The sequence below is a fragment of the Rana temporaria genome, chromosome 1 (assembly GCF_905171775.1).
Source record: "Rana temporaria chromosome 1, aRanTem1.1, whole genome shotgun sequence".
Classification (NCBI taxonomy): domain Eukaryota; kingdom Metazoa; phylum Chordata; class Amphibia; order Anura; family Ranidae; genus Rana; species Rana temporaria.
Window position 1 is genome coordinate 229,224,791 of NC_053489.1, and position 23,221 is coordinate 229,248,011.

A 23,221-nucleotide genomic window follows, 5' to 3' on the forward strand; every position below is an offset into this window, starting at 1 on the left:
TTATTCGTTTTAAGCAACAAAACAAACGTTTGAAATTCAGTACGCATGAAAACATAAATAGAAGCTACTCGGTTTTAAAGTCATACTGTACCAATTTTGCTGCACCTGACATCATGCTTATTCGTTATGTGCCAATCAGGCCTCGTACACACGACCGAGTTTCTCGGCAAAAACCAGCAAGAAACTTGCTGGGAGATATTTTTTTGCCGAGGAAACCGGTCGTGTGTACATTTTCGTTGAGAAAACTGTCGAGAAACTCGACGAGCCAAAAAGAGAGCATGTTCTCTATTTCCTTGACGGGAATGGAGAAAATTGTCTCGTCGAGTTTCTCGACAGCCTAACAAGGAACTCGACGAGGAAAACAATGTGTTTCGCCCGTCGAGTTTCTCGTTCGTTTGTACGAGGCCTCAGGGTCATTGAATGCAACTTTGATTCATTTATGGGAGTGCAAAACCTTTCTACAGCCAAAATCTAATACATTTTGCTCAACCAGGGGTCTTGAAATTCTCTAAACAAATGGCGAGTTTACATTCTCTGAGACTTCCAGGGACTGAATTGTGGTAATTGAGAGTAGAAAATGCTTTGGCATCAATGGAAGTACCCAATGCTTCATTATTCATATGAGTGGGAAGAATAGTACAAACTGTTGCTATCACTGGAAGGATAAGTGTCAGTAGGAGGAATAGTGCCCCATCATTAATGTCTGTGTGAGGAATAGTGCCCCATCATTGATGTCTGTGGGAGGAATAGTGCCCCATCATTGGTGTCTGTGGGAGGAATAGTGTCAATTATTACTGGTATCAGGGGAAGTAATGTGCCCCATTGATGGTGAGTGTCTAAATAATACTTCCTTGTTTTGGGTGAGCAATAGTGCCCCAAGAGCCAGATAAAGGCAAGCAACGGGCCACATCTGGCCACTGGGCCACAGTTTCGAGACCACTGATTTAAACTAAAAAACAAAAGTGTGAAATCTTGCACCTTTCTGGTGCTTGCTCCTTGCAAATAGTTAAACACACAGATAATAAACATGTATAGGAGCTGTTTTAACTGTCATTGGATTTGTATTTATGGCCATCTGGTTATGAGGTTTGCACTACTCATTACTGCCACACTGCATAATCTTGCCTGGCATGGGACATGATCTTTCTCTGCTGCAGCTTCACTTTTACTTACAGGTCTCCTCCCTGTATCTATAGAGAAGCAGCATTATCAACCCAGGGCATTATTTGTATTGAGACTGAAAAACAGCTGTCCCTCTCCTCATCTCTAAAAAATAGGGGGAGGCGTTGCATAGTCCACCGTGGGAACTTGGCAGGGCAGATAAAAACACTTGGGATTTCAGTGCAGCAGAGTGCCCAGCTATAAGCTTGCTGATTTTCTAGCCGAACCTCTATGGCCCCGTACACACGTCCGAGGAACTCGACGGGCAAAACTCATCGTTTTGCTCTGAAGAATACTGTGACAGAAATAATTTGACAACATTTGGCTGCTTGGGGCCAGTGTGTGTCAATATTTAGGTCGAGGGGAGGGGGGAAGGGATTTTGGGGGGGACTTTTCGCGGCACTGATAAAGACAAACTGATAAAAAATATCACAATTTATTGAACAAAAAAAAAAATAAGTATAATACAAAGACAGTTTAAGAACAAACCCCACATTTCACAACAGAAAGCAAAAAACAGACTGTGTCTTAATGTAAGGAATTGATGACCTCGACCGGTTTCGCGGTGATTTACCGCTTCTTCAGGAGGAAATTCTTTTCTTTTCTAAAAAGTATGCATAGACATATAAATAAACAAGCAGAATATACAATATGAGTATACATTTGTACAATTCGATACAATGCGTTATATAGTGGAGCCGAGCACTCACCCAGGTTGGTCATATGATCAGACGTGGAGCCTGGTATAAGCCTTCCGTGGCGCGTGGAGGGGGATATTTTATTTAGACGGGCTCTATTGAGGTGAGGAGTAGAATAAATCATATATACACGGAATGGTCAATTAATTATTGGGGTATGGGTCACCAGTGAGTGAATAAAAGGAAGTGTATGTGAGTGGCGGACAAAAAGGGGGGGAAAGAAGAAAAAGGAAAATGAAAGGGGGGGGGGGGGGAAGGAGAAAAGAGGGAGGAGGGGGAAGGGGAGGTAAGTCAGTAAGGGAAGGAGAGAAATGGGGGGGGGGGGAAGGAGGAATGAGGAGGGAAGAGGTTGTTTGAAAGGGAAGAATAGGAAGGGCAGGGGAAAGGAAAAGGAAGGGAGAACGAGGGGGAGGGGGGGGTTGGGATTTAGGATAATTAAGGTTGGGGTTAGCATGAGGGGGAGAATAGGGGGGGGGGAAAGGGGATGAGGAAGAATAGAGAGGGGGAAAGGTGGGGAAAAGAGAGAATGGGGGAAGAGGGCAAGGAAGGATAGGGGGAGGGGGGAGGGGGGTGAGAGAAAAAAGGAGGGGGGGAAGGGGTCAGTGAAGTGGTGCATAAAGTGTCTGGACAAGGGGTAAAAATCGGGGGAAAAAGCAAAAAAGGGGGATGTGAAGGGGAAAACAAGAAGGGAAGGGAGGTTGGTGTGGAGGACGGGTATGTGTGAAGTGTGTGGGGTACAGGAAGGACAGGGGAGGGAAGTGGAGGAAAGGGGGATGGGGGGGGAAAAAAAGGATTAGAAAAACAGGAAAGTGAGGGTTGGTTTAAAAAAAAGGGGGATGAAGTGGGGGGAAAAGAAAAGTGTTGGATAAAATGAGTGAAGGAGGGGGAGGGGGGAAGGGGGGGGGAAAACAGAGAAATAGAGAGAACGGTGGGCCCACCGTTCTCTCTATTTCTCTGTTTCCCCCCCCCCTTCCCCCCTCCCCCTCCTTCACTCATTTTATCCAACACTTTTCTTTTCCCCCCACTTCATCCCCCTTTTTTTTAAACCAACCCTCACTTTCCTGTTTTTCTAATCCTTTTTTTCCCCCCCCCATCCCCCTTTCCTCCACTTCCCTCCCCTGTCCTTCCTGTACCCCACACACTTCACACATACCCGTCCTCCACACCAACCTCCCTTCCCTTCTTGTTTTCCCCTTCACATCCCCCTTTTTTGCTTTTTCCCCCGATTTTTACCCCTTGTCCAGACACTTTATGCACCACTTCACTGACCCCTTCCCCCCTCTCCTTTTTCTCTCACCCCCCTCCCTCCTCCCCCTATCCTTCCTTGCCCTCTTCCCCCATTCTCTCTTTTCCCCACCTTTCCCCCTCTCTATTCTTCCTCATCCCCTTCCCCCCCCCCATGCTAACCCCAACCTTAATTATCCTAAATCCCAACCCCACCCTCCCCCTCGTTCTCCCTTCCTTTTCCTTTCCCCTGCCCTTCCTATTCTTCCCTTTCAAACAACCTCTTCCCTCCTCATTCCTCCTTTCCCCCCCCCCCCCCCATTTCTCTCCTTCCCTTACTGACTTACCTCCCCTTCCCCCTCCTCCCTCTTTTCTCTTCCCCCCCCCCCTTTTCATTTTCCTTTTTCTTCTTTCCCCCCCTTTTTTTGTCCGCCACTCACACACACTTCCTTTTATTCACTCACTGGTGACCCATACCCCAATAATTAATTGACCATTCCGTGTATATATGATTTATTCTACTCCTCACCTCAATAGAGCCCGTCTAAATAAACTATCCCCCTCCACGCGCCACGGAAGGCTTATACCAGGCTCCACGTCTGATCATATGACCAACCTGGGTGAGTGCTCGGCTCCACTATATAACGCATTGTATCGAATTGTACAAATGTATACTCATATTGTATATTCTGCTTGTTTATTTATATGTCTATGCATACTTTTTAGAAAAGAAAAGAATTTCCTCCTGAAGAAGCGGTAAATCACCGCGAAACCGGTCGAGGTCATCAATTCCTTACATTAAGACACAGTCTGTTTTTTGCTTTCTGTTGTGAAATGTGGGGTTTGTTCTTAAACTGTCTTTGTATTATACTTATTTTCTTTTTTGTTCAATAAATTGTGATATTTTTTATCAGTTTGTCTTTATCAGTGCCGCGAAAAGTCCCCCCCAAAATCCCTTCCCCCCTCCCCTCGACCTAAATATTGACACACACTGGCCCCAAGCAGCCAAATGTTGTCAAATTATTTCTGTCACAGTATTCTTCATATTAAATGGGATGTAGGCACCTTGTTACTTTTTGTATTTTTATTTTAAAAGAGGCGACACTCTCCCCTTTTTCTCAATTATCAATTGGGTGGATAACACACCCGTTTCTTATAAGCAGGGCTCCCCTTCCTCTCCCTTCTCCCTTTCCCTTTCCCCAATTCCTGTCCCCCTACCCCGGAACAGGACTCTGCTTACCCTTTGAGTGCCTCTAAACTCTAATTATTACACCCCATCACTCTGTAAAGTGATTACTTGGCTATACTATTGAGTTTTTCGGCCTTTTGCCCAGACTGGATGCTCCTTCTCCCTCCCCCCCTCTCCTAATCCCATGATGGAGGTTCTCGGCACTGATTGGACTGGTTTCATGTCAACTATTCAAACATCTTGCCTTAATACGTATAAACTTGAAAATGATTTAAAAACGTATTTTTTGAAAATGTATGCTCTTCTTAAACGAAAGTCACACTTATATTGGCATATAGAATTTTTTAGGCGATATCTGTTGGAAAATATTTGCCCTATTGGGCTACGGGTACAAATCTTTCCCACCATAAAAGATCCCACACCTGAATTTAAAAAGAATTGGGAAAAGACCCTCTTGAACTGTAGCACCGAACTTATAAAAACTTTAGTGACACAATACACCCAAGATATGATAACCTTGGATAAAGAAATTGAAGGCATGAACATACAATCTTCACACCTAAACGGCAATCAAGTTTTTGCCGATAAGTGGAAAGAATTAAAACTGCGTTTGGAAACCCTAAACAAAGATATTATCTGCCAAAAACAGACCAAGTTCAACAAGGACAAGACCGCCTATACTGAGGGATACGCCTATAAGTGGGCTTCTGGCCTAACCGGTAGGAGAAACCCTAATCGTAACAGACACCCTGGCAATCCTAATATTGAAGTTGAGTCTGACTCATCAATTTCCTTAATGGCCTCCCAGACCAGTGGTACACGATTTCCGAGTACTCCAGGGACTATTTCTACCCGTAAGAGGTTGAGATATGGTGGAGTTACACCTCCCCAGCCACCCCTAACTAAAAAAGATAAAAAAGCCCTGAAAAGTACTCAAAAGCGTGTACCCACAGCAGGCGACTTAGTCGATACCAATCTACCCATAGAAAATCTAGCAATATCCACCTCATTACATGGTGCCATCCCCAAGGTATTGAATACTGCCCTAATGACCAACAGATATACAAAAATCAGTGACGACACTATTTTTTTAGACATAAAAAAACAACAAGGAAACCTGGATACCTTCGTCCTAAAACCCACTCAAACCTTGCCAACTCCACTACAACCCACTCCCCTCAAAACAATCAATTGAATATCATTAATCTCACCCCCTATGCACTATCTGAGGATCAGTCTTCAGTCTTACAACTGGGGTTAGGCTTTTGCCCACTCGACCCCCTTAAAGTAACACACACAATCAAAGACTTGTACCTCTTTGCTCGTAATTTGACATATAAATTCATTTTTGATAATGACCGAACCCGTGTGAGATTGGAGCATGAGCTCGCGGAGCGCACTAAGCAATTCACAGTGGCTGAGTTCCGTGCGCTCCGCGATCTCATGCTCCTTTACGATGAGAGTAATCCAGAAGAAATGGAGCCTTCTCCTACCCCAGATTCCAGCCCATCCCAGGTGCCTCCACCTGTATGTCCTCCCCTTCCTTCCTTCCCCAAGTTATTCCGCCTCCCGTCTAGGAAGTTTCCGGATTTAATGACCTGTCCCTCAATCTGGTCTTTCGTACAGGCCTCAATACGTGACCTTAAACGTCAGGAATGGCAGAAGGCCACTCCAAACTTAACTGAGAATCAAATCAAAGCCCTGAAAACCTTACAAAAGAACCCCAAAATCGTGATTAAACAATCAGACAAGGGGGGCAACATTGTTTTGATGACACATTCATTCTATCAGGAGATGTGCCTATCTATATTAAACAACCACCATTGGTATTGTCGCATTTCCCCTACCCTTATTGACTCCTTCTCCATTGAACTCAAGACAATTTGTCTTGAGGCCTACCATCAAGGCCTTATAGAGAAGGACACCCTTGAGTATCTTGTCCCTAAGTTTCCTCGCCTTCCTACCTTCTATGCCCTCCCAAAAACCCACAAAAGTTTACAAAAGCCACCTGGACGACCGATTGTCTCAGGCATCGACTCACTTACAGACCGTGCTAGTAGGTTTGTCGATGCCTTCCTTATGCCACATGTGACCAGTCTTCCGTCCTTTATTAAAGACACTTCGGATTTGCTAAGACACATTGAGGGAATCCAAGTCCCTCCTGGCGCCCTGCTCGTGGCCTTGGATGTAGAGGCTCTGTACTCAAGCATCCCCCACGAGCAGGGAGTCAGGATGGCCGGCTCTTTCCTTTACGAACAGGAGAATACTTCCTGGCCTTTAGTGAACTTTGTTTTACAGTTGTTATTGTTTATTTTGACTAAAAATCATTTTATCTTTAATGACGAACTGTTTTTACAAACCCAGGGCGTGGCTATGGGCACCTCCTGTGCCCCAGCCTACGCAAACCTATATCTAGGTGCGTGGGAACGTTTTTTGAATGCAAGTGAACTATACAGTAGATTTATGGACAAGATATTGGTATGGTATCGATTCATAGACGACCTGTTCATCATTTGGACAGGTTCAAGTGAATCTCTACTTGAGTTCGTACAGACACTCAATATCAATGAATTTAATTTAAAGTTTACGGTGGTGTCTGATGAAAGCCAGGTCCCCTTCCTGGACCTGACCGTCATCAAACAGGCTGACGGCACATTGTATACCGATCTATATAGAAAACCAACAGCGGGTAATACCCTTCTATATGCCTCCAGCGCCCACCCTAAACCTCTTATCCGAAGTATTCCATTTGCCCAATACTTACGGTTGCGGAGGAATTGTACAATATTAACAGACTTTAAAAGACAGGCGGACGAATTACGAGACCGCCTTCTTGCCCGTGGCTATACCCACACCAATTTAAAAAAGGCCTACAACAGGGCGTGCCTTCGACCTAGACACTCCCTGCTGTATGATCCCTCAAAAAACATAAAAAAACGTACACATGAGTCAGTACGATTCATTACAACGTACTCCGCACACCATAATGAATTGCGCAACATATTGCAAGCCAATTGGCACATCCTCGCTGAAAACAATACTCTGAAAAAATATGTCAAACAACAACCTGAAATGGTGTTCCGCCGGGCCCATTCACTACGCGACCGACTGACTAAGAGTCACTATACCACAGAACATACAACACACACATCACCCAGGGGCACCTATAAATGTGGCAATTGCCCAAGATGCCCGTGGGTAATGGAAGGTGAACATTTTTTATTACCTAATGGTGAAGATTTTTACCCCCCCTTCCTGGCCAATTGTGGCACAAAGGGTATTGTCTATTGTATGATTTGTATATGTGGAGCCTTTTATATAGGCAAGACCTTTAGAGAATTTCGGCAACGTATGGGTGATCACCTGTACGATTCAAATGTAGGGAAATTAACAACAGTTGGGCGTCACATTGGACTATACCACAGATATGATCTCTCTGTTGTAAAGTTTTTTATTTTGGAAATAATCCCACAACATCCACGGGGGGGAGACTGGAATAGAACCATTTTACAAAAAGAATGCCTGTGGATCGAGCATCTCGATGCCACGACATTCCCAGGATTAAATGAAATGAACTCCTACAAATCCTTTTTACGTTAAACATCAATAATTCAATAATGGATTCTCTTCCAGTCTCTAAAAAACCCCCACCCCCCCCCCCTTCCCCTCCCCCCCTCCCCTCCCTCCCCCTTTTTCCTTCTCCTTTGACCCTTCATTACCTTTCCCCTTACCCTTTCAAACCTTCCCTCTTGTCTCCCCCCCCCCTTCTCCCTTTCCCTTCCCCTCCCACCCTTCTTTGCCTTCCCTTGCTGATGTCCTAATTGCCATTTATCTTTAAATAGATTGTGGCATTAACTTGTGAGGCTTCACCCTGCCTCAATATATATATATATATATATGGACACTAAAGGGTAAATGTCTGATGCTACTCCAGCATCCCGTTTTGGCAATAAGTAACCTCCAACTCTGAACCAATAGCCAAGTACTGTGGTGGACTAATCCCCCACCATTTCTATGTATTCAATACTGATCTTGTTTATTGCTGTCCATGCGATATAAATGTCTATGTATCTTCTATTTACAATATGGTGCGTTTTTCTGGAGCTCTGACAGCCTGGTTGATTGATCGGTCCCTGGACCTGGTTCCTTCCTTTGATTGGCGCGTGGAGTGTCGTCCCCGGCAGAGAGCACCAATCGGAGCTCTCTGCTTGCAACCTATGACCTGGCGTCATGCCATTGGGTCAGTAGTTGCACACCCACGCACTCAGGTGCTGGGATTGGTGGGACGTTGGACGGCGGCGGCGTCGCAATTCGATGACGTCACGCGCCGTCCAGGGATGCTTACAAAAGCGGCTGATACAGCCGCTTCTGTGAGTCAGCACGGATGCTCTCCCTGGGGACACACGTGGACACTCTTGAGCCTAGGTGAGTAAGATTTATGCCTTATTACAAAGGCTCCTCTCCTACTGACCCTGCAACCTTTTTCTATGGCTTAAAACTCCTTCCTTTGGAATCCTCAGTTGGATCGAGTGCCTAATGCTTGCCTGTACCCTGGCAGTTTGCGATAATACACACAAGGCTATCATTGTCCGGTTCTCTGTGCCCCAGTAATCTGCGTACCTTTGCTGCAGTCCTGGTAAGGACCCCTTGGGGAGTGTATATTGTTGGTTGGTCACCTTGGTGTTGGATTCTCCTTACTCACTACGTATCTATTGATGGGCCTTCCCCGTTCACCAAACCCCCCCCCTCCCCCCCCCCCCCCCCCCCCCATTTTCATGTATCCCTGCATATAACAATGCATTTCTTGTATATGCGGATGTTTTCCTATTAAGGTCACTAATTCACGATCCTCACTAGCCATCTCACGGCCCACCGTTCTCTCTATTTCTCTGTTTTCCCCCCCCCCTTCCCCCCTTCCCCTCCTTCACTCATTTTATCCAACACTTTTCTTTTCCCCCCACTTCATCCCCCTTTTTTTAAACCAACCCTCACTTTCCTGTTTTTCTAATCTTTTTTTCCCCCCACATCCCCCTTTCCTCCACTTCCTTCCCCTGTCCTTCCTGTACCCCACACACTTCACACATACCCGTCCTTCACACCAACCTCCCTTCCCTTCCTGTTTTCCCCTTCACATCCCCCTTTTTTTGCTTTTTCCCCCGATTTTTACCCCTTGTCCAGACACTTTACGCACCACTTCACTGACCCCTTCCCCCCTCCCCTTTTTCTCTCACCCCCTTCCCTCCTCCCCTTATCCTTCCTTGCCCTCTTCCCCCATTCTCTCTTTTCCCCACCCTTCTCCCTCTCTATTCTTCCTCATCCCCTTTCCCCCCCCCTATTCTCCCCCTCCATGCTAACCCCAACCTTAATTATTCTAAATCCCAACCCCACCCTCCCCCTCGTTCTCCCTTCTTTTTCCTTTCCCCTGCCCTTCCTATTCTTCCCTTTCAAACAACCTCTTCCCTCCTCATTCCTCCTTTCCCCCCCCCCCCCATTTCTCTCCTTCCCTTATTGACTTACCTCCCCTTCCCCCTCCTCCCTCTTTTCTCCTTCCCCCCCCCCCTTTCATTTTCCTTTTTCTTCTTTCCCCCCCTTTTTGTCCGCCACTCACATACACTTCCTTTTATTCACTCACTGGTGACCCATACCCCAATAATTAATTGACCATTCCGTGTATATATGATTTATTCTACTCCTCACCTCAATAGAGCCCGTCTAAATAAAATATCCCCCTCCACGCGCCACGGAAGGCTTATACCAGGCTCCACGTCTGATCATATGACCAACCTGGGTGAGTGCTCGGCTCCACTATATAACGCATTGTATCGAATTGTACAAATGTATACTCATATTGTATATTCTGCTTGTTTATTTATATGTCTATGCATACTTTTTAGAAAAGAAAAGAATTTCCTCCTGAAGAAGCGGTAAATCACTGCGAAACCGGTCGAGGTCATCAATTCCTTACATTAAGACACAGTCTGTTTTTTGCTTTCTGTTGTGAAATGTGGGGTTTGTTCTTAAACTGTCTTTGTATTATACTTATTTTTTTTTTTGTTCAATAAATTGTGATATTTTTTATCAGTTTGTCTTTATCAGTGCCGCGAAAAGTCCCCCCCAAAATCCCTTCCCCCCTCCCCTCGACCTAAATATTGACACACACTGGCCCCAAGCAGCCAAATGTTGTCAAATTATTTCTGTCACAGTATTCTTCATATTAAATGGGATGTAGGCACCTTGTTACTTTTTGTAATTTTATTTTAAAAGAGGCGACACTCTCCCCTTTTTCTCAATCATCGTTTTGCTCGTCGAGTTCTGTGTGTAGCCGCCGAGGATCTCGGCGAGCCAACTTTCCCCATTGAACAACGAGGAAATAGAGAACATGTTCTCTATTTGGCTCGACGAGGAACTCGTCGGCTTCCTTGGTCGAAAGTGTACACACGGCCGGGTTTCTCGGCAGAATTCAGCTCCGATCGAGTTTCTGGCTGAATTCTGCCGAGAAACTCGGTTGTGTGTACGGGGCCTATCTGTGTCACTGTTGGAGAAGGGAATCTCCTTAATGAAACCTCCAAGGCAGTAAAATCTGACAGGAATACTAACCTTTCCCCATTCTATCCAAAATGAAGAGAAAAAAGTGGCCTATAGATATACTTATATCTTTAAGACCCCTTTCACATTGGAACCGCTCTGCCTGCTTAGGTAAAGCGCTGCTAGTTTTAGCGGCACTTTACTGTAGTTTTAGCTGCACTTTTCGGCCGCACTTTTAAACCCCCGCTAGCTGCCAAAGAAAAGGTTAAATGCGCCCGAAAAGCACCAAAAAGCAGCGGTCCCCATTCATTTCAATGTATACAGCGCTCCTAAACCGCTCCGAAGATGCTGTTTGCAGGACTTTTTCTAATGTCCTGCAAGCGCACCGCTCCATTGCGAAAGCACCCAGGCTCTCATACTTGGGGCTGTAGGGAAAGCATTTTTCAGGCTCTTTACATGTGCTATTTTAAGTCCTTTAGCACCTGAAAAAAGCCTCATTGTGAAAGGGGTCTTAAAGGCAGATTTTCATATTGGAGCCCAGATCATGGAGGCATGGATCATTGTTTTGTTGTGTGTTTTGTATATTTTAAATAAGAGAAAGGTTGGGCAGTCTTATGCTTTTCTTTTGGTGACTAGTTGAAAAGGGAAACCTCCTTTTCTTAAGTCTCTGGAAGGAAAAGTCACATGTGTACTTGAATGTATATTCTGTTGACGTTTGTATAGATTCAGTCTTAAGCTATTAGTTGAGTAATGATTGTACTTGATATATTGGTGTACTGTCATTTTTGCATTATTGTTCTATTGACTTGAATTTGCCTTTGTCTGGTAAAAAGAAAATAAATATTTGAAAAAAAGAAAAGAAAAGAAAAGAAAAGAGGAAGATGTTTAAAAAAACTCGCTCATCTATGTTCATCATCAGTATTATCAGCCAATGGTGAAGCCATGATTTGTAATTTGTTTTCCCTTGATATATACCACTTTACTAGTATTCCCTGGAGGAATGTTCAGCTATAAGTGAAAGGAAATATTGACAGATGAAAGAAACCTCCAAGTAAGACACATTGTAATCCACATTTGTTCCCAACGGTTTCCTAATGAAATGCTAACAAACTAGGGCCCTACAAAATGATTGTAATGTCACATGGTACAGGTACATTAGTACTCTATGTGGAAGGTATAGTGTTTCTGCTTTCTTTCATCATTGTTGATAACACAAATGATTTTTCTATTTTATATGTAGGAGCTTTATATGTGCAGATGAAACTTGTAAGATGGACTTGTATGGGCCCTGTAATATGAGTCCTTACATTGGAAGTCACTGGTTTGCAAGAGGGAGTGATGCCATCAATGGGGACTGCCTGTTTTCGAGACATACAGTATGTAAGGGTGGATTATGGCATTTCATCTGCCATCTGATGCTCGGCATGCACGGCTGTATCTCATCAAGGTGAAATCACATGGCACTTATAAAAAGGTGGGGTGATATCACTGGAATCAGCTGCTTTGAAAAGGGTATCTTCAGTAGTGTTGAGCAGAATACGCCATATTCGATTTCGCGATATATCTCGAATATATAGTCGAATATTCGAGATATATTCGCTAAATTCGAATATTCGTGATATTTTATCGAAATGAAATAATTGCGAATTTTCGCTATTGCGAATGCGAAAATAATTGCGAATTTTCGATAACTGCGGTAGGAGCACTCTGATTGGCTCAGAATATTCGTGATATTTTACAATACAAAATAATTGCGAATATTCGGCAAATGCGGAAGGAGCACTCTGATTGGCTCAGAATATTCTTGATATTTTACAATACAAAATAATTGCGAATATTCGGCAAATGCGGAAGGAGCACTCTGATTGGCTCAGAATATTCGTGATATTTTACAATAGAAAATAAAAAGTGTTTTGCATTGGTGGTGATTCTTTACTCTATCCATCTGACACAGCCGTTTGTCAATCAAACACCTTGAAGATTGAACACGTTCATGCTGCATGCTTTGGACTTTTTTTCACTTCACATATCAAAGACATTTTTATGAAAGATTATTTTTCTATTATTGGGACTATATTTCTTTATATATTTGTTTCACTGTGTATTTCACAAGTTATTTGCGCTTGCTTATTTTATAATTTGCCCACATGTCTTGTCACTAGACATATTTTTTATTCTTGTAGAGCGACTCCATTTTCTGTCTTGTATTAATTTATGTTGTATAACATTTTTGAGTTGCTGCTGTATTCTCCCCTTTTTTTAAGGTATGCGCAATTTTTTCCTTCTTACAAAAAAAAATAATATCAAACATACAAATATTCATAACAGAAACATACACAAAGCCCCCCCCTTTTGCATCAGAGACAATCAGAGTTCTCCTACCACAGTTATCGAAAATTTCGCAATCATTTTCGCATTCGCATTAGCGAAAATTCGCAATTTTTTTTTTTTATATTCGGCAACATAAAAGGATCGCCTCAGCTTAGCTACTCGGCCCAGGGTCTCTAATCATACCAGCAATGCTTTTAGACGTCGATAGGATGTGATCTGTTTTAAAAATAAAATTGAAAAAATGTGAATATTCGGAATTGCGAATATTCATTGCGAAATTCGAAATATATCGCGAATACTCGAATATGCCATATTCGAGCCGAATATTCGCAATACGAATATTCGTGAGCAACACTAATCTTCAGTACCCATGGGTCTATCAAATACCATTCCAGAGAAAAAGAGTATATGCTAAAGCCTAAAGCATGTGAAGACGATGGTCCTCCATTTATGCGGAACTAGTACCTGTTATTCTTTGTCTATAAAACCAATCACAGGGAAATATTTTTTTAATTAGCTAAACAGACTGTTTTCTTGCACTGTGTTCTTCCCAATCTAAGGCAACGAGAAATACTTGAATGTAAGGAAATGCTATTCTGCTTTTTTTAAATATTTTAATAAACCAGTTATTTGATTTTGTTATATTGTGCTGCCACCTAAGATTCTAAGCTCTAGGTTATATACCTGTAAACTGTTACACCGAAAAAATGTTGTAATCCACCTTAGACTTCTTCTCAAGCCCATGCAGTTCATTATCTACTCTGCTGTGACATCTTTAGCAAAAGTGTTATCTTCATACCTTGTTTCCAAGGGCACCTATATGATCTGGTTAACCTAAACCCACGTCTGCAAAAATTGTGACAAATTGTATAGAATTACAGTGCAATAGGAAATACAAGAAGAAGCACATAAGATAGCATGTTAAAATGCTTTACCCTTCTTTTTTCCACTTGAATAAACTAGTTATTTATAGCTTGACATGCCTGACCGTTATTTCATTTAATTGGTAGTAGGGAGGCTTACACAGCATATGCAGGGCAATATATAGGATTCTCCTAACAAAGTTAGCCAGCAGAACATGCATGAGAAGAACAATCAATACAGGGAGGAATGTAATCTTGTAGCACAAAATGATATGGCAAACCAGCTTCCAAGTACTTGACTTGTGAGTACATCTTTACTGTCACAAAGCACTGATACTGTACATCATTGTATCTATTACCCAATTTTAAACTGTTCCAACTCATATGGTAGAACTGTGAAATTTCCGTCCATGTGTTCTTATAATATGATATCCATGTGTTAAATACATCTCATTAAAAAACAGCTGTTATAAGAAACAACGTTATATTTGTAAAAATACACAATAGCAAAGGTTAGAAGAAAGAATGTATGTTCAGACATCAAAATGAGGTCAACCTGAGTATACAGTTCAACTGTTTCAACCACTGTAATTGGTCAGCTTGCATGAAGTTCAATAAACCAGTCTAATTTTAGAAACTAGGAACAGATGCAAGTAATAATACAACGCCAGCAACAGTGGGTTTCCGTATGGGCCACATATTTCAATTAATTCTTAAGTTCCACTAGGCATAATTTGTGAGGCACAATAATAATTTGATGTTTAGGCACTGTGGTCAATTGCACAACAATCTGTTTGCTGCATTAAATTTATGTGCTCTGTTTTAAAGTCAAAGGCCATGGTTAGAGTTTTTTTGATCCATCTGTAGTCACTATGTATATCCAAATTAAATTTTATGAAGCTCTAAAGTACACACGATCGGATATCTGATGGAATCTAATCCGATGGATTTTTTCATTGGATATCCGATGAAGCTGACTTTCATCAGTCTTGCCTACACACCATCGGTTAAAAATCCGATCGTGTCCAAACACGGGGACGTTAAACACTACGACGTGCTGAGAAAAATGAAGTTCAATTCTTCCGAGCATGCGTCGACTTGATTCTGAGCATGCATATATTTTTGACAGATGGACTTCCACACAGACGTTCATTTTTTTTCTATTGTTTTTTTTTATCCATAGTAAAAATGTAAAACAGGTTCTATTTTTTTTCATTGATGGAAAAAAAAACGATGGGGCCCACACACGATCGGTTCGTCCGATGAAAGCGGTCCATCGGTCCGTTTTTATCAGACAAACCGATCGTGTGTACAGGGCTTAAGAGTGTTTCTAAGTGAGTTACAAAATATTTATTTGTTTATGATATATACATACATATCCATATACATATATTTTTGTTTACTGTAATGGGTAAAGTAGGCTAAAGGGGTTAGACCGTTTTTGCACAAAAAAGATCTATGGGAAATACATTTAGGCAATCTCTTGTTATTGTGATTAGGGTTTTATCATTTCACCCACTCCATTCAATACATGTTGGTATTAACACACCAGATTTACAACAGTCCTATCCTTACAGGAAGTGAGGGGAAATCCCCCCACAGTGCAAACAAATGGCCTCTGTCCTCACCTATAACTTGCAGCATATCCAAACAAAAGAACTCTCTGCTCCAGGTGAGACAGGAAGCCTAAGGATATCACAGGTGCCTGCCTCGGCTCGCCTCTGCATATGATCAACACTGAAGAAATGGCAGCACTCCAAGATCCATCAAAATTCTTATTTAATAGACGAACATCCCAAGTGTCACAAACAGTTCAAATGGTAGACGCGTTTCACACAAAGATGTGCTTATTCATTACCAATGTGAGGAAGGTAATGAATAAACACATCTTTGTGTGAAACGCTTTTACCATTTGATCAGTTGGTAACACTTGGGATGTTCGTCTATTAAATAAGAATTTGATGCATCTTGGAGTGCTGCCATTTCTCCAGTATAACTTGCAGCAAGGAGTACATAGAAAAGCAATGCATGCAAAACAAAAACAAAAATTTGGTTCAATTTACTGACCAGCCTGCAACCAACCAAATTATCATGCCTAACAGAATGCGTTAAAAACAGGGGTTTAGTTTGCACACATTTGCAAATAAATAAGTAAGCTACAGAGCCCCATCATGGCACCCCAATATTATCTGTAGTCCTAATGCTAAATTTTGAGAGCCTCCACAGTGGAAGTACTTGCATTATAATGGATAGGCAGAGGGCAGGTGAGCCTGAAGGGGTCTTAAAGGCACAGGGATGCACTGGACACCCAGCATAAAGCACCATGGTAACAAAGGTGTCCAGTGCTTCCCCTCACCAATATTTCAACAGTACAAACAAATGGCCACTGCCAATGCCATATTGTGTACATTGTTACTAATGCAAAATGTTTCAAATGTTCTGTATTGCAATATGCTGTGTTACTGAGGTGCCAAATCCCATATGCCATGCTACTGGGGTGGAATAGGACACATACACCATACTGTCATATATGATACCTAGGTGCTATTTACAGTCATACCCTGCTTTAAATACACTCACTTTAAGTACATACCCGCAAGTGTATGTAAAGTGCCTTGCATGTACTGTTCAGACATTTTGCAGCCACAGTAGAAGGAGCTGAAGATCCGAGAGCGAAGCCTTCCCTGTTCCAGTGTGCCCCTAACACCCCTACTACAGCCCCTGACCCCCCCACTACACCCTAGAGGTGAAAAAAGGTATTGCTTCACTTTAAGTGCATTTTCGTTTTACATACAGGCTCTGGTCCCATTGTTTATTTAAAAGTGGGGTATGCCTGTACTGTGTTATCAAGTTTGCCAAATAACATAAAAAAACAGGTGCCACATTACTATGTACCATAATACTATGAACCAACACGCAAGTTGAATTGTGAGTATGACCAAACATACCTATACATTTATGTGGTAAGCAGCATCCCACCAACATTTTACTAACAATATAACTGTTTCTTAAAGCAGTATTATTCATATTTCCAGTCAGTAGGATACAGTGGAACCTCGGATTGTGATTAACATGGTTTACAAGCGTTTCGCAAGCTTTTTTTTTTTAATCCTGTTTTGATTTGCAAGCGTTGCCTTGCAAGACCAGCAGGATTCAATCCGCGGGGGTGTTCAGTACCACATTTTGCCAGAGGTGCGGGGGCAACGGTGACGCTCGGAGACGCCCAGAGACACTCTGAGACATTCGGAGACACTTGGAGACACTCCATTCCTGAGTGTCTCTGAGCATCTCAGAGCATCTCAGATTGTCTCTGAGTGTCTCTGAGTGTCTCTGAGTGTCTCTGGCACCCTGCACCTCTGGCCATATGCGGTACTGCATAGGTCCAAAGAAATATAACTGCTGCTTCAGGTTCATGTATCAAGCCTATATATAACCTCTCTCAGAGTGCCAGCCCCGGCCGCCTCCGTGGTAAACTTGAAGCACAGCATGAATGTGTGAAATGCGTCTACGTGACTCTATGTTGGTGTCCTTGGTGTTATCACGGTGATCAATAAAAGGGCAATTGGTACCTCTGGATGTGCTTGCGATACTGCAGTCGCTCAGTTGCTACACTAATTCGCACCTCTGGCCACATACAGTACTGCATAGAACAGCAGTGGCTATGGAACGGATTTTCTGAGTTTCCATCATTTCCTATGGGGAAACTCGTTTTGATATACGAGTGCTTTGGATTAAAAGGCATGCTTCTGGAACGAATTATGCTAATCCAAGGTTTTACTGTATATACCTATGCTAGCACCTATCCTCAAGCTAATATGATAACTAAAATGAAGGAATGATACCGCTCTAAAACCTACTGACCCCTCGGATTGCTTACACTTTACTGAAACCGACAGGTGCTGGCTCTGCACAGGTGCATGGAATTGGACTGCTGCACTCTGTTAAACAACGTCTTTATTGGATAAAATTGGATGAAATCAGATCAAAACATAATCCAAAATGGTGCAGTCAAGATGAAAAAGTGGACAACAGGACAAAAAAAATGCTAACATGTTTCACATCGTAAGCTATGAGTAAGCATCTTACGATGTGAAACATGTTAGCCATTTTTTGTCCTGTTGTCCACTTTTTCATCTTGACTGCACCATTTTGGATTATGTTTTGATCTGATTTTATCCAATAAAGACGTCGTTTAACAAAGTGTGGCAGTCCAGGATTTTTTCCAATTCCATAATATGATAACAACTCAAATATATGATTGTCAGTTGCTGCTGGTGCACATATCAGAATGTTCAGCACCTTCTACAACAACAAGTTCCTCATGTTCTCCTTCTCCAGTCACAGCAGTGATTATCAGTAGGAATTCATTGTTTTTTGGGCCTTTTGGGTGGGCCCTTATGTTTATCTGTGTCCTTATAAAGCAGTTAACATTTTAGTAGGCTGCACACCCCCCTGACTTACTGATACAATGGCAAGTTAGAATCTGAGAGCAACTATGCATCATACTGACACATATAAGAAGAGTGCTGTGACCCCTACTGCCTGCTGATGATGAGTTTCATGCTGTGATGCAGATAAGGAGGCAAGGTTCAAGCCAGATTGCGTAATACGGATGCATAGTATTGGAATACTAGAAACAGGTGTTCTTCACTGTCACTCTTAAGCATACACCTACTATATTCTGTGCTGCTTTTAGTACCCAATGGGATTCTACCTTTATTGGATAACAGAACCCATGTCCTTGTGATATCTTTGACCTAAGAAGAAAGTAATATACTTTCTTAATAAATCCCATCTTACATGGCCTGGTTAACCCTACAGCGTGGGAATAGGAGATTGCACTCATTGATACAGTGAACAAGTAAAGGATCCTCAACAAAGCACCAACCAAATGGATAGGCTGAACTTTTATAGACTGTTATAGACTAAGCACCAGTAGAAATCTGGTTGGAGATTTAGACTCCCAGCCACCACACTTTTTTGAGGAGGGTCAATGCTTTAATGACTGTACTCGTATTTATTCCATACAAACAAAACATCAGTGAAAATGGGATTCAGTAAGCCATCTAACCAAAAGGACATCTAAACAAACTTCTTAGCCAAAAGATCCTTCAGAATATTCTGGCACCTCATTGACAGAAGTTATGACAGATGTACTAAATAAAAACAAAAAACTGAAGCTATTTTCAAAACCCATAAATCATATGTTCAGTTTTGCCCAGGCAGAATTACTATGGGTATTCTTCTGTGATCCAGCAGTTTTTTCAGAATTCCATTAACAGGCAAGCAATTCACAAGAGAGATGCAGATAATATACATTGACATATGATGTGGCAATTCTATTCCACAATCAAAGATAAGATCTCCAGCAGACAGGCATGTAGTGTTGGGAACAAGGACATAGGTATTAGTTTGCTTTTCACTCAGTTCCACATTATAAACAATTTTCAGCAGCCATGACCATGACATTGCCTTTCTGGAGAAGTAGCCAACTCTATTACAGAGATACAATCCTATCATCTCTTACATCTCTTATGTTAACATTATATACAATACCAATGATAGTGTTAGATCTGTGTCTAACAGACAACAAACACCAACAAATAATGTGGAGTGTAGGTTTTTCTTATGTCTCAAGGTCACTTATTTTGACCAGATAATTTAATTTTAACACATAAACTTTCCAAAGAACGCAGCTTAGTGTGCTTTCAAAAGTGTCCATTCTGCACTCATGGTCCTTTTCCTTCATGTATGCCAGAGATATGCAATTAGCGGACCTCCAGCTGTTGCCAAACTACAAGTCCCATGAGGCATAGCGAGACTCTGACAGCATCAAGCATGACACCCAGAGGCAGAGGCATGATGGGACTTGTAGTTTGGCAACAGCTGGAGGTCCGCTAATTGCTTATCCCTGATGTATGCAGTAAAACAGAACTGCGAAAGACATTTTGTGTAATGAACAATAAATGTTTAATAATCCGTTTAAAAATAGTACAGAGAGTTCAAGTAGAGTTCCCTAAATATTTCACACAGCATTCATTCTGTTGGGTTATAACGTGAAGCAAGCACCACATACTGGGTGGCGGGGGGGAATCTTTGCAATAACAAATTGATATCTGAAACCCTAGTATATTGAACATTAACCAACCCTGATACAGAGCAGCCAATCATAGATAGTCTTTTATAATTTGTGCTCCAGAAACTGCAAGAAACGTATAACCTATAGGTTTGTTATGAGTTACTGCAAAGTACTGAGCTTTGTGTCTTATTATTACAGCTTTATTATATAGATGTTGTTTTATTGTTCTGACTGTAGTACTTGAACATTCCTTTTTTTCATGGATTATAGGTCTATAATGGATGCATTTCAACAATAGAAATATTGTAAGGCACAGCATGAAGATATACTCCTAATAAAACCAAACATGTATTAAGAAGATAAGTTCAGTTTTTGAACCCAATTCAAACATGTTTTCAAAGCAAAGTGATAAAAATGAAACTCTACAAACAAATTATTTTTGAATGCTTTTTAAAGCTAACAATATACTGTAAATATACATGCAGGGTTTGATGATAGCAAATATTTATACTTTACTAATAACACCATTAACCGCTTTCTGGCTTCACGCTAACCTTTCGCATAAAAATCAATAGAGATTTGAAGCCTGTAGGGTTCCTTGACCTCAGTAATCTGTTAATGAATTATTAAAAACATTATTGGTATGCTATATAAGACTGTTGTTAGTGAAAATAAAAGTTTCTTTGCTACACTATGTTAAACAGTCTGACAGATGACACAATTTATTGTTCCTTGACTATGGTGCTGTTTACTTCTTCAAGGGCTGAAAACTGCTACATCTGAGACTGACTTTGACAAGCTGTGCAGAACTGCCACTATGGGGAACTACATTCTCTTGTCTACTTGTAGATTGAGGAGAATGATTGTGTGAAGCCAGTATTATTAAAAGTCTCAGCCGGCTACTCAAATGTTACATATACATCACATCAGCAGATACAAATCCAATGCACACTCTCGGTACTATGGAGTCCCACTAATTGGGCATCTTAATGTATAGACAGTCGCTCAGTTGCCACACTTATTCACCACCTCTGCTTTTCCCAAACCCTTGTGCATATTTTCAATTAACACCACATTTTCAGTGCTCTCAACTATATCAGCATTTTTTATTTCCATTTAAGTATGTATAAATGAAGCAACCATCCATCAGGACTTCCATGCACAAGAGCCTGCAATGCACATCTTTAACGTGACAGCCAAAGACTACTATACTCTTGGGAGTCTTCTCTCTTTTACCAAGAAAGAGGCCATATGTTTTAATAAAACATTTCATAGCACAAGGATACATAGCGGAAGAGATAATACACATCAGACGATTAGCTCAACTGATTAGCGATGAAGACGAAAAAACTGACCACTCTAGAAAGCTTTAAGAAATACAGCAAAGGGAATAAAAATAAAAAGATTGAAATCATATCCACATTTATTCACAGTGAGAGAATTGAGAAGCAAAGATAAAAAAAAAATGAAAATCTCTCTCCCCTGCCTTTAAAGATATAAAAATGAATCGTGCTAAAAGATTAACTTTTGCTTAGCCACTCAGAGAATATTTGGCTTCAAAGGAGCACCAGGTGCTTTGGGATGACATTTGGACATTGAAAGTTTTTGACAAAAGCCCACCTTGCTTCCTAATTTGAATGGGAGGTATATCAGAAAAATATGCCTTAAATAAGCCTAGACTATTCTAACTAACGAACTGTTAAATTGCCTATCATCAGTTTGGGAACATACATATGTTAACTTGTAAAATGCACATAATAGGATTTCACGCTGATGGAACAGTGGACCACTTTTGTACTTGTCCAGTAGGAAGCTGTGAGCACATGTGCTTTTTGTTCTTTTATATACTACTTTCTTACAAAAAAAATCTCGTTAATGTGACTGTTGCAGCACCAAGATCCTTATTGATTAAGCTTAGAAAATATAGCTGTTCCCTGCTGCTTAATTTCTCTTAAAAGAAATCAGAAACATTGCAAGGCAATGCTTAAAGCACTAAAATAGAAACAGTTAACAATTAAAGGAATAGGGTAACTGAGATGAGAGTATTATAGTAATGACAAGCAGTGATGCTGAGCATCATCTTACCTTCAGCTTGGGCTCCTAGAAGGAGGATGAGGGAGATAAAGATGACAGGGTGGACATTGACACCAAGAGATTCGCATATTCCACGGACCAGCATGATAAAGCTCCAGACTCTGAAGATACCAGGATTAGCAAGGGTAGTTGAGCAAGATTTCCAGCTCAGCTCCGCACATCCAGTGAAAGATGTCTGGGGGTGAGATTCACAAGGATTCATTCATGTGAGCAACTCTCCTGGTGTGGCTATTGATTAAAGGGGAAGAGGAAACAGAGGCACAGCAATGCACAGAGAGGTCTCTGTGCTTGTTTGTGAAAAGAATGCTACTGTACTGAAATGGAGAAGGAGGGAGTGAGACAAGGCAGCGTAATAAAGAAGAGAGAGAGAGAGACAGAAAGAGGGCAGGCAGGGAGTAGAAACACTGGGAAAGAGAGAACGGAGACGACAGCCACAAAGAGAGAGAAGAGTGAATAGCAAATTAAAGTAAACAGCATTGATCAACAAAGAGAGATGACATGAGTGAATTCATGTGCAGTGAAAGGAGATTTAAATAAAAAGGAGAAAAAAAAAAGAATGAAACAAAAATCTTCAGTACCAACCTAATGTGTCAGACTGTGTGTTGTGCTCTGGTAGGCTGCTGCTAGGAAGCATTCATAGTATATCATCCAAGGCAATGCTCTAAGAGAATGCAGGCACACAAAGTGCTACAAGGCACAGACACATGGATGGGAAGGCATGCGATGGAAGAAACTGCAGAGGGAAACGTGCAATAGGACAGGGTAAAAATAGACGCAAGCACTGAAGTGTACATTCATCCACTCAGCCATTAGGGAAAGGCACTGATAAAGTCACACTACAGAAAAATGAAAAATATATTTAGCATTTAAACATTCAGTCTACTGTTTTAATTAAATGCCAAGTTTCTCCTTTTTCAGTAACATCTAATACTCAAAAAACAACACTGTTGAGGATAAAGAAACTTATATTAGAATTGGTCATTCATTTATACAACATCCTGTATAGGTTGCCGAAACAGTTCCTTTTTAACTCAGTTTACTTGACATTACCTAAAAA

General features: G+C 41.6%; 1 protein-coding gene across 1 annotated transcript in view; it reads right to left on the bottom strand.

The window, feature by feature from the left end:
- The window catches only part of SEZ6L (seizure related 6 homolog like), a 559,496-nt gene extending 536,798 nt beyond the window's left edge, over positions 1-22,698 (bottom strand). The window contains exon 1 of the mRNA XM_040351286.1: positions 22,156-22,698. Coding sequence (XP_040207220.1) covers positions 22,156-22,366 — 211 coding nt within the window. The 5' untranslated portion in view covers positions 22,367-22,698. The remainder of the gene's footprint in view (positions 1-22,155) is intronic.
- Positions 22,699-23,221: the final 523 nt, after the last annotated feature.